Source organism: Silurus meridionalis, chromosome 29 (assembly GCF_014805685.1).
Source record: "Silurus meridionalis isolate SWU-2019-XX chromosome 29, ASM1480568v1, whole genome shotgun sequence".
Lineage (NCBI taxonomy): Eukaryota > Metazoa > Chordata > Actinopteri > Siluriformes > Siluridae > Silurus > Silurus meridionalis.
This window is the reverse complement of record NC_060912.1, coordinates 4913211-4926110: the sequence shown is the minus strand read 5'-3', so window position 1 is coordinate 4926110 and position 12900 is coordinate 4913211. Positions and strand designations below refer to the sequence as shown.

The window sequence follows — 12900 nt, the reverse complement described above, 5'->3', positions numbered from 1 at the left end:
TCATAGATGATATCATGATGTTTCCACCAGACATTTCTTTTACATTCATGGAAGGAGACTGAGTTTCCCATATCAGAGGTTATTGAGGACATTATAGTAGCGCTGAACAGCCTTTCCCTCACCTGGTTCTCAACTTTCTCTCTCTTTTTCTCTGGTCTGTCTCTCTCCTGAACATAATGAGAAAAACACTGCAAAACCACTGATAAACTGGAACATGTACACTGTCATAAAGACATCATCTCTGACATACAATACATAAAATACTTCATTTAAAAGCTTTTTTCTAATTAGATTTTTACTCTACTATTAATGACCATTAACGCAGAGGTGGTAGGTCAGTGGTTAAGTCTTAAGTGGTTTTGTATTACTGGTCAAACTATTGGGGTTCAAGATCCCTATATCACCAAGCTGCCACTCTTGGGGCCCTTGAGCAAGGCCCTTAACTTTCCAGGGGTGCTGTAACATGGCTGAGCCTGCACTCTGATCACCATCTTCCTAATTTGCTGCTATATGTGAAGAAATATCAATTTCCATGTGGGATCAATAAAGTCTTCTTTGAAAAAAAGCTTGAAAGTGCAGTGTGCTATAGCAGTGGTCCCCAACCCCCGGGCTGTGGACCGGCACCGGGCTGCACAGAAAGAATACACAACTTACGGTATTTCCGTTTTATTTATTATCTGATTCTGAACAATGTTTTATTTTGGAAAATTACCGGATTCTCTCCGCCACATCTGTCTATGACTCACTCTTGATGCATGTCATGATGCCTCGGTCACATGTCTTACCAACATCCACTCTCCTTCTTAAAGAAGCTGCTCTGGCTACTTACATATAAAACATTACCGCTAAATTGAAACCCCCAAACGAGCAAAATGAACAAAAAATTATTATTTATTTTTTGTTTATTATTATATTGAGAAAATACCAGTCCGTGAAGATATTGTCCCACATTAAAACGGTCTGTGGCACAAAAAAGGTTGGGGACCGCGGTGCTATAGCACTCACAGCACTGATATCTCCTGTGTGCTTTAAAACAGGTGTACTCGTATCCCAGCTGTGTTAAATGGGGTGTCCCTGTGTGAGTACATGAGCATGTACATATTTCTTCACTTTCTTTATTTTAATTAATGTCTTACTTATAATTTTTTTTCTTGTATATTTTATAATATACAAGAAAAATATCCCTTTAACTGATTTTACTTTCTTTTTTTAATAAAGCAAAACAAAACACACAAAAAAACCATAATACATTTCTTTTTCTGAGTGAAACTTTATTGTTGACAAATGTGTAACAGAGTTGATTTGGTCCATTTAAACCACGACAATTAAAACCGTCCTTGACATGGAGAACGGGAGTTTACCATCAGAGTACCGACTGAACTCGTCGTTCAAAATATCTACGTTTCTCTACACCGTTGCTCGTCAAGTCCACATTCGTTCAACTTCAAAAGTGCTACAGGTCCATTTCAAAAACATGGTGCATCATTTACGGAGCCTTCACAGAAGGCAAACCTTCTCAAACCAAGAAATCGCATTCCCAACTCTTGAATTATTCAATAGGCCATTATTATTATTATTATTATTATTATTATTATAACACAGCGAGCTCCGCGGTTCAGTTCACAGAAACAGGATTTGGAATGCAGTGGATCCTTTAACGTACAGAATACCTTGTGTTCCTTCTTTTTTTGAAAAAGAAAAACGAATGGAATAAAAAAAAAAAAAAAAGGTTGTTCACTTCCTAAAGCTCACAAATAAGAATTACTTCCTGTTTAAAATCACATGAGGATTTTACTGAGTAGTGTGAGGAATTGTGGAATTGATATTCTTTTTCCCAGTACAAAAAAAAAACACAAACAAAATAATACTAACATCGAGCCAATGGCTTAACACTATATGGGATAAACTGTACAAATCTCCAGAAGCGTCCGTATCAAAGGCATGGCCGAGTCCCAGGCTGGTTAAATTACATTCAGAATGTAAAAACATTTAGAATCTTTTTAATATTTATTACAGGAATGTGGGGGACAGGTAAAACCTCCAGTGCTGAGTGTAATATAGACCGTAGAGCAGTCGTAGAGAATGTATGAGGTTATGAGAAATCAAACACAGACGCTCATGTGTGTAATAACAGGATATTTCTGTGCTGCGTACCTATTAAGGCTTTACACCAGCATCCAAACAGATGGGAAGATCGGATCATTTAATTGAGTTGGACTTAAAACTTGTTTAGCAAAATAAACAGTCATTTAAGCAAAATTATATTAAATGGGTTGATCTTTTCAGTAGCCAGATTCCACATTTACATGCTTTGATATATTCTGGAAAAAAAAGAAAGAAATTACAGTGCAGCCAAAACTAAATGAGAAACAGATTCATTCACCACACAACTGAGTGATTTGTTCATTCTCTGTTGGCCTCGGGAGCTCACAGCTCACTGAACAGGCAACAGAAATGATTCCCTCCCGAGTCGCTCGTTTCCTTTTCCTGTACAGAGACTATGTAGTCACATGACAAACGACACCGTCCTGTCTGAGTACAACATAAAAAATTAACTTGAACAACACGATGCGCTGGAACAAGTGATAGTTTTAAGTGTGGAAGCCCTGTGATGACACTAAGGACTATTCATGCTGTCATACACACTCAAACGTGAACCGATTTATACAACCGCTATAAAAACTTGCTAAAAGTCACAGCTAGAAAAATGTTAAAAATCGAAAAGACAAAAAAACAAAAATTGGGATTTAAGAAAAGTTTTTGTTGTATTAATATCAGCACAATAATAAAATAATGCAAAGTAATAAATAAATAAATTAAAAAACTGATGTTTAATACCTTCCTAAGGACGTGAGTTCTTAAAGATTTTACTTTTTCTTTGAAAAATGAATCCCGTTTCTGAACACATATGAACATTTTTGACATTAAAATAAAACCAAAACAAAGATGGTTTGTTTGGTCTGTACAAATGGCACGGATGCAATGTGTAAAATTTGATTCACTAAAGAAAGAAGATAACTGACACAACGAAACAGAGATTATTTCTCAGATGCAAGCGTGTACAGAGGATCGGTCAAGTGAAGAAAGGACAAGGTTTTGATTGGTCCTCGAGTCAAAAAGACCAGGACAGACATGGATGAATCTTATATTTAAATCATTAGTATTTTGTATTGTAAACTTGTCAGTCACGTCGTCTTTTCATTCGTGGATTATGGATGTGGCGAAATATTTTGCCATTGTGGTGAGCTGGTGTCTTACAATCACATTTATATGGATGTAAATACTTTCAGCAGGATAACAAACTGAAGCCTACATCAAAAAGCATACGAAGAAAAAGTTTTCTGAGGCGGCCTTTCCATGAGTCCTGATCTAAATCCAAAAATATTAGGTTAAGGCTACCGGTACTTTTGTCCATTTCGTTTTTAGTTTTTCTTATTTTAAATATTTACAGGTGGCGCAGGGAAACGGGATCCCTGTATGAGGCATAAACCAAAAATAAAGATTTGTTTTTGTTTCACTGTAAAATCAATAATATTGAATAACATGCACTTGGTCAATTTACAGTAAAGTATATATATATATATATATATATATATATATATATATATATATATATATATATATATATATATATATATATATATATATTTTTGTTGTTGTTTTAACGTAGAAGAGTAACAATATTTTGGGACGTGTGAGTAGGTGATCAATTCTCAGTAATACCAGGCATCTTTTAGTGGACACGAATTTCAATTAAATCTTGAAATAAAACATTTAAAGATTAAATTTTCTCCAGAATTTTTTTAAATTATTTTTTTTTATAAATTAGGTAAAAAAAAAAAAAATTGTCAAATTATCACCAGGTCTCCAGGCTGCCAAAACTACAGTATATTAGCCTATTTTTTTTTATTCTTTCTTGCTTTTATGGTACATCATAGACGTAGGGGAAAACCTTATTCTTTTCTGTCTTCATTTTCTATCCCTGATTTTTTTTCTGGGGAGATTAAATGATGAAATAAATGAGAAGATTCGTCCTCTCGTTATACATGTGAGTCTAATCCGAGGTTGGGAAACTTGTATATAAGTGGCCATTTGTGGGATATGATATTTCTCTCTTTGAGGTAATGTACTGTGTTGCCCTGCAATAATCCAGAACTTGTTTTTTTTTTTCTTTCTTCCAAAGTCCAAAAGATCGACTCATTTCATCTTTAATAAGTTCCTTATCCTGTGTACGGTGTGCAACAAAAAGGTGCTCTTGCTAATATGGACACACTATAAAATGCTTAAGATTGATAAATGAGTTGTTCTCCTATCTTGTTACTCGGGATGAATCATGCTCACAGACACGATCACAATCTCACGACTGTACACACGGTCCCACGCGTGGTGACGTTTAGCTAAGTGACGCTGTTTTCACCTATACAAACCTCGCTAATGTCTTCCGCACATTCACTCTGGCTCACGTCTAACCCGAGAACGCCAGATCCATGGCCGTGGCCATACATTCCGCTCTGGGGATTGATGCCTAACAGAGCCCCAGGCACTGCCATGCTCAAACCACTTCTACTACTACTGCTGCTGCTGCTACTGCTGGAGTGGTGAGGAGACAAAACCGGAATTCCGCTTCTGCCTCCAATTCCAACGTTGCCTTGTGTACCTTTGCTCCCGGAAGGCAGGTGCTGAGGGGAAACAAGTGCCCCTTCTGAACCTGGGGAGTCGCCCGTACCTCCTCCTCCACCACCACCACTGCCGCCGTGCCTTTCGCAGTGAGAGCGATGCCTCATGAAACTGTCACGCCACATGAACTTTTTCCCACAGCTAAGGCAGTCATACGGCTTCAAACCAGTGTGTGTCTTCATGTGCTCGGTGAGATGGTGCTTCATCTTGAATTTCTTGGAGCATACAGGGCAGTGGAAAGGCCGTAAATCGAGGTGCATGTTGATGTGGCGGTCCCGCATGCTCTTGTGAGTAAACCTTTTGCCACAGTGGCACATGAAGACTTTGCCCGTGGTGCCTGCCCCGCTGCCGTCTAAGCCCTCTAAACCGCCGTCCATTCCACCCTGTCCGGGCAAGTGGACTGTCCCGTGCTCTGAAGTGCCTTTTAACGACACCCCAGGCAAACCTTCTTGTAGGCCAACGCTAGGGGAAGCTTGGTTATACAAAAGAATCTGGTTCCCTTGCATATCCAGCGGGAAGAGCTGTGTCCTAGAAGCAGCTGTCTGCACCGAGCTCAGTAACGCAGTAACCGCTCGACTCTGGCTCGGGTTCTCCATAGAGTGCTGCGATGATGTTTGGTCCATCATACCACTTTCAAACTTGAGGTAGTCTTCAGGGGATTGGCAGTAGTCAACCTGTAGAAATAACCACAAAGTGTAATTAAGATGTGAAATCGATTACGTATGAGTGATAGGAAATGTCTCAATCGAAGGTTGCCAAGTTTCTGCACAAGGTCCACTCCATTTGCAGGTTAAAAAACACACAATGAGACATTAAACTTGACATCAATTCAGGCCTGATTCAGGCACAGGAAAAAAAAAATCTTCTTTTTCCCCCAGTCTTTTCAAAAAGGAAATGAATAAACATCACTGTACATTTCTGATTTAGTTCTTTATATCTCAAGTGAAGGTTGCTACATTTTTTCAACCCCGTTTTCAGGTTGAAAAATGTGCAATGGGACACAAAACTTGGCACCAAATATTTAGACAAATAAAAACACAGCAAAAACATTTTTCTTCCTCCGTAGTCTTTAGTAGAAATAATTAATTATTACAGGGCGAGCGATTCTTTAACTTTCACCTGGAACTATCGCCAAAATCCATCCCAGTGGTTCTGGTTGCGTTATACAGTACGAGAGCGGCCTCTAGAGGCGAATAACTGCGCTGTTTGTTTATTAATTTTTAATAAAACTGTTTTTATTTATTTAGAGTGTTAACTTTTTGTTTCATTTTGAATGCGTCTTTTATTTTCCTTAATATTTATTAAAGTAACCAATATTTAAATTTAGCACATTTTCATGATTCAGTGCTTCTTTTAATTTTTATAATGATGTTCAGTAATATTATTTTTATTTTTATCCATTATCCGTTTAAAAAAACATTTGATTAATCGGCAAAGTACGATCCAAACTATCAGTGTTGATAAAATCCACTAATTGGTCTAACTCTATTAATCACCACTGCACATTTCTGATTTAGATTCTTAGATTTCTAAATAAAACTTTTTATGGATTCTGATTGGCTGGAAGGAAGGTGTGAGTTTGAACCAATGAACCCAAAGGCAGTTGTGGTCAGTTTAATTAGTTTTCTAAAAGTAACAGCTATTGTTAACATTTCCTAATGACCTTATTGAGATAAAAGAGATTTAACAAACTGTAAAAGAAAAGGTTAAAATGGGAAATAGAATGAAAAACGGCACAAAGATTTAACACAAACAGCTTCACTATTAGTAGAGACATGGACAGATGTTCTATGTTTTACACCTTGTTTTGTTTGTTTTTTTTAACAAGAAATGGCACGCTATTTTTATCCATTCAGTTAGATTTTTTTACTGTGAATATCAAAAACAGTAAAGTGGATTAACTCATGGCTGTTATTCACCTCTGCTCTGCGCATTAAAAAATGCACATTGGGTATTAATAATTTAACAAATTACACTATGTAATTTAGCAAAAAAAGTAATTTTACAGAACCGTACTGTATAAACTATTCAGTATATACACATGTGGACAAAATTGTTGGTACCCTTCGGTCAATGGAAGAAAAACTCACAATGGTCTGCGACTGAGACGAAGCTTTCTGACACTGGCCAGCACATTTCTCTCTAGAATCCCTTGATAGTCTTCAGATTTTATTGTACCCTGCACAGATTCAAGAAACCCTGTGTCAGATGCAGCAAAGCAGCCCCAGAGCATAACAGAGTCTCCTCCATGTTTCACAGTAGGGACAGTGTTCTTTTCTTGATATGCTTCATTTTTCCTTCTGTGAACATAGAGCTGATGTGCCTTGGCAAAAAGTTGCATTTTTGTCTCATCTGTCCATAGGACATTCTTCCAGAAGCTTTGGCATATTCCAGTCTAGCTTTTTTATGATTTGTTTTCAACAATGGTGTCCTCCTTGGTCGGTTCCCATGTAGTCCACTTTGGCTCAAACAACGACGGATGGTGCGATCTGACACTGATGTTCCTTGAGCATGGAGTTCACCTTGGATCTCTTTAGAAGTCTTTCTGGGCTCTTTTGTTACCATTCGGATTATCCGTCTCTTTGATTTTATCATCAATTTTCCTCCTGCAGCCATGTCCAGGGAGGTTGGCTACAGTCCCATGGATATTAAATTTCTGAATAATATGTGCAACTGTAGTCACAGGAACATCTAGCTGCTTTGAGATGGTCTTATAGCCTTTACCTTTATCATGCTTGTCTATAATTTTCTTTCTAATCTCCTGAGACAACTCTTTCCTTCACCTTCTCTGGTCCATGTTGAGTGTGGTACACACCATGTCACCAGACGACACAGTGACTACCTGGAGCCCCATATATAGGCCCACTGACTGATTACAAGATTGTAGACACCTGTGATGCTAATTACTGGACACACCTTGAATTAACATGTCCCTTTGGTCACATTATTTTCAGTCTTTTCTAGGGGTACCATAATTTTTGTCCAGGCCTGTTCCATGAGTTTATTTTTTTAAATAATTCCGTTGAAGCATGGTTGAAAAGCAATGTCCAACTTCCATTGGTTAACATTCATAGAATTTTTATTTATTATTACTTTTGTCAGATTAAAGTTTTTTCTGTGACCATTGTGAGTTTTTCTTTCATTGACCGAAGGGTACCAACAATTTTGTCCACGTGTGTATGTATGTGACCGCCGGTGCATGGACGAGCAGCAGTGTGGGTGCGTGGATCGGTTGGTGAGTGGAGGGTGGAGCATGCGCTCCTGCATTTGCCTGCAGCACAAAATGTTACATATTTTTACGATTATGTCATATCGTTATCGTCAGAACGAAAAATCAGAAGTCGTAACTCGGGCACCAGCAGAATTTCCAATATAAATCATTTAAAGAGCATCTATGTTAATTTGATGTCACTTGCTGAACTTGGGGTTTGAGGAGACCTGGGATTTATTTTGATTTTTTTTTCTAGTCGGAGCTCAGACTGAATATTAAGCACCAACTCCAACAATGGCAGTAAGATATAAAGTAAGCAATACACACAAACCCTCACCTGTGCTTCAATTTCCTCCCTGCTGCTGAGGTCTGCAGAAAGAGTCCTAACATTTGAAATATTGAACGTCCTCTCCCGTTCTCTCTCCTTGGCGATATCAAACTCCTGCTCGTCTTCATTTTCGCCCCCTTCTTCTCCAGAGACTACGATGAAGTCGTCGTCCTTGGAGCGCTCGGTTTTGACCACCACCCACTGCTTCCGCGGCATGATGCTTGGCTGACTGTACATGGGGCGCTTCTGCGGTGGAGAGGTCTCCATGTCTTGGTAGGACGAAACCCCGAAACTGTCACTCACTCCCATTTCTTGATCCGAGGTGGCCGCAGACTTCTTCCTCCTTCCGCTCCCTTGATCCTGTTTCCTTGGGTACACAAGCTCATCGTCATCCTCTTCCTCCTCGTCCTCGTCAATTAGGAAGGCGTCGTCCCGACTGGACGGCATGCAGTAGTTAGGAGTGGAATGTACTCCTACGTCTCCCACTGTCCCAGTACTCGTCATCGCGCCACCAAAGCTAGCATCTTTAGGGCTGAAGTAGTTTGTACTGCTGGGAGACTGGCTCTCGATCAGCGAGGGACGGTTCTGAGGCTGCACTGTGGACAGCGTGTGTCCTTCTCCTCCGTAGGAATCCCTGTTCGTTATACCGCCGCATCTGGTGCTCTCTGAGGAAGGAGTCGTTCCCTGCGGCCCCGACGAACCCCCTCGGTCCTCTTTGAGTAGTTCCGTGCACTTGTCCACAATGTGCCACATCTGGAGCACACTCCCGATGGTGAGGTAGTTGACGATGTCTTCACGCAGCATTTGCAGCTGGCCAGTGTAGGCACAGCTTAGGACTCTCTCGAAGGCCAGGGGGTCCATTACAGCTGGGATGGACACTGTGGACATGTTCTTTAGTAGCACCTACAAGAAAGACATCTGTAAGACTACAGTTTACACGATAGAACGTTTCTTTATATTTCTGTCTATATCTTTAAAAGCCACTCCATATTTCGCTTTTTCCACATTTTTCATTCTTAACAGGAATAAAAGAAAAAGAGAGACTTCTGTGAACACACCTGATCATGAAAGTAAGGTGAAGAGGCTGCTAAGACGCAGCGATGGGCTTTAAACACGTGTCCCTGTACATGTATGGAGAGGTCACACAGCTGTCCATCCTCACGTTGGCGATTGAGGCTGTCCAGCACAGATGTCTGCACGTGGGGGAAACACACCTGCACCATCGAACCCGTGGGCACACCAGAGGCGCCATCACAACTGTTCTCCTCCGCTGCTGACTGCATTCCTAAAAAAACGCCAGAAACAAATTAATGCCCTGTAACATCCTGTACACACATCCAAAATCTGACATATTTCATCCACTGGTTAGTGACTGCACGCTTTTCTGCTCAGCACAGTGGTAAATATTGTCCATTGTCCATTGTGAAAAGCGCTATATAAATAAACTTGAACTTAAAGAGTGGTTATGTAGCATTCCAGCATTCCAACTGCATTCCCGCTGCATCCTATCAGCTTGAAGCAATCCATTTGTTTTCCTATTTTATTTAGTGTTACTGAGCAAACAAGTAATTTCTATAACAATATTAAACAAACATAGCTCCACATGGAAACATTACCTAACACTGACACCCTAAAGCAAAGATTATAGATATTATATATACTGTATATACATATAAAACACACTGCTAACACTTATTGTAACTGTGCAATAATAACAATGTGCATTTTGTTTCAACGTGAAACTACTGTATTGTTTGTTTTTTTTTTTTTTGCATTTATACACTGTGAAATATATATTTTTATTATGTCTCTACTTTATTTTTGCACATTTAGTTTTCTTTGCTGAACAGATGTACTTTCATTTATCATCTTTAAAATAAGCAGTTTGTGTTTTCAATATTAATAATAAAATAATAAAGCTATTTTATTTCTGAGGAAAAACTTCGCTACTAATAAATTGCATTAAATCCCACTCTCATTTTTTTAATAACTATTTTATCTTTCTCCAGGTGAAATCTCATGGTGATCATAATATCTATTCAGCAAGTACTTGTTATCTCATAAATAATTCATTTTAAAATGCTGTTGTTACTGTTACTGCTGCCCATTTGGCATCTCGCATGCGTCTTCACAAACTTTCAAATTCAAAAGCTTTGCACATTCTCCCATTTTTCCTAGCAGATGCTCTAACGCTCCCTCAGATTGGTTGTCTAATGTCTATAAACTGATCTCCAGGTCTCTCCACATGTTTAATGTTTTATTTTGTCTGAGCCACTCGTGTTGTTTTTCCGTCGGGTTCATCAACTGTTATCGCTGAGAAGCAGCCCCATAACATGATGCTGCCACCACCATGCTTCACTCTCAGTATGTTATTAGCCAGGTGATGTACTGTTGTTTTTTGCCATCAGTGATTACAGCAGGGATCAATGTACGTTTGATTCTGTGGACTTTCATGGCCCAAAAAAGTTTTGGCACCCCTGAGATATACAGGAAGTGCATGTAAACACAAACAAGCTTTCCGGCCAGGAACACACATTTCCCAGCAAACTAAGACAGAACATGTGTCCTAAAGCTGTGGTTAAAACATTTTTTTTAATTGATATTATTATTTTAAATCCTGTGCCAGATCATTTCCAGGTTATGTGAAGTAGCAAGTAAACATTTGCCCACCGCACCTTTATACAGAGTATAGTGTTTGAGGAGAGTTAAACAGTAACTACACAAATAAGAATAATTATTATTTTTGTTATTATTGAAAACTTTGGGTGTTGGTTCCAAGGACATGAAGTTTCTGTTGGAGTTTCTTTGACAATTTCTAGCTAAAAAAAAAGTTTCCCAACTCCTGCTCTGTGGAAGAGATGAGGGACCAAATGTCAAAATGGCGGATCACAAGGAAGAAGACGCCGCGATCACATTCGAGCCGAATGCAGTCAAATACGGACGGGTTTTATTTTTTTAATCACAAATTTAAAACCTTTTCAATCCCTCCACCTGGCTGTAAATATTATAAGAGTATAATTTAGCCCATTCAGCAACCCAGCGACAATACTACTGCTGTGAAATGTGATTTAAAGCAGGAAGCCAATAATGGCGTATCGAGTCTACATCAGATGAAGAGCAGGAACATGGCGTGGGGCTGTCAAAATCAACAGGATGTAAAGAGAAGAAGACAGACACATGTCTCTGATGAGACTATCTTCCTTCCTTCTTCCATTCCTTCCTTCCTTTATCATGCATCGCGATTGCATGCAAACAGCCCAGTGTAGTAGCCAGCAATATTATAAACCTCTAGAATCGGGAATAGACATTCATCAGATCAGCCTTACCCCTGCTAAATCTTTTTCAAGGACCACCATGAGTATATTCGCGTCGTAAAATCTCCATCTCCTCAGCACATGTGAAAAGCGAGCATTTGGAATAAAATGCGCGCTTCGTTCCAGCAGACCCAGCTGCGGATGATCCCTTTAAGAAAGCCCAGACTGGATGATTCGGGGTCATTTGGCCGACTAAAAATAGAAAGCGAGGAGATAGAGTGGTGTCTGGAGGAGAGAACCATCTCAATCCAGAGCTCCATCTCAAGAGTTCTTGTCCTTTCTAGATTTGAACTAGGTTCCATGGATTAGCAAATAGTTAAATAAACATGTCTTATATCTAATCATTAAGGCAAGTTCATACAGAAAATGACACACTACCAGAAAGGGCTTTTCCACTTTACCTTTACCAGTAAATTAGCACATTATAATGTTATCATCTTAATAATAATAATAAAAAAAAGCTAAATTTGTATTAAATATGCATTCTTTTATACACATCTTGTACTTTTTAGACTGATCATTCATGCCAAGAAAAAAAAAAAGAAATCTATATTGTCAAAAGCATATATATATATATATATATATATATATATATATACACACACACACACACACACACACACACACACACACACACACACACAGGTAGTCCCAGAGTTACAATGGTTTGACTTTTTCGATCTTATGATGGCGATAGCGATAAGAAAATATACAAATACATTGGGACGCTAGCTGGATGCTTTGGTCTCACCAGCGGTCAACAGAGTTGAACATTAAAACTGAGTACATTTCAGTCCACTCGCCTGCTGCCACATACATACAGCATCTTACAAAAGTGAGTACACCCTTCACATTTTAGCAACCGGTATAGTGTCTTCTCAGGGACAATACTATAGAAATGAAACTTAGATATATTTTAGAGTAGTCTATCTGCAGCTTGTATAGCAGTACAGATTTACTGTCATCTGAAAATTACTAAACATACAGCCATTACTGTGAAATTAGCCGGCAACAAAAGTGAGTACACCCTAAGTGATGACAGCTGTATGTCGTGTAACCGTGCAAAGCCACATGTCCTATTCATCATGTTCATGTTTTGACAGGACCATACAAATCTGTATCTTGTGTTTGAGCAGATAAAATCTGGTGCTTTGAGCACAATTCTCTCACACCGACTACTGGATTTTCAACATGGACCTCATAGTAAAGACCCTCTGAGGATTTTTAAATTAGAATTGTTGCTCTGCACAAAGATGTCGAGGCTATAAGAAGTATATAAGAGGCGGAGAAGTAACAACCTTTCAATCAATCAATCAATCAATCAATTCTTCAGTCAATCCTTTTTTTAGGCCGGAAGGAGTGATCTTGCT

General features: G+C 38.9%; 1 protein-coding gene across 1 annotated transcript; it reads right to left on the bottom strand.

The window, feature by feature from the left end:
• Nucleotides 1-3636: 3636 nt before the first annotated feature.
• zbtb22b (zinc finger and BTB domain containing 22b) lies at nt 3637-11942 on the bottom strand. The gene is made up of 4 exons (XM_046844384.1): nt 11543-11942; nt 9275-9501; nt 8226-9119; nt 3637-5351 (listed from the first exon to the last, which is right to left on the bottom strand). The coding sequence occupies exons 2-4, from the start codon at nt 9497-9499 to the stop codon at nt 4398-4400; spliced, it is 2073 nt and encodes a 690-aa protein (XP_046700340.1). The 5' UTR covers nt 9500-9501; nt 11543-11942; the 3' UTR covers nt 3637-4397.
• Nucleotides 11943-12900: the final 958 nt, after the last annotated feature.

Excerpts from the sequence above, each read along its gene's own strand:
- zbtb22b (XM_046844384.1), bottom strand. The coding sequence starts at position 9,499 with ATGCAGTCAGCAGCGGAGGAGAACAGTTGTGATGGCGCCTCTGGTGTG. Across the intron at positions 9,120-9,274 it reads CACCTTACTTTCATGATCAG|GTGCTACTAAAGAACATGTC; the intron begins GTGTGTTCACAG and ends TCTTTCTTGTAG. Across the intron at positions 5,352-8,225 it reads GGGAGGAAATTGAAGCACAG|GTTGACTACTGCCAATCCCC; the intron begins GTGAGGGTTTGT and ends TTATTTCTACAG.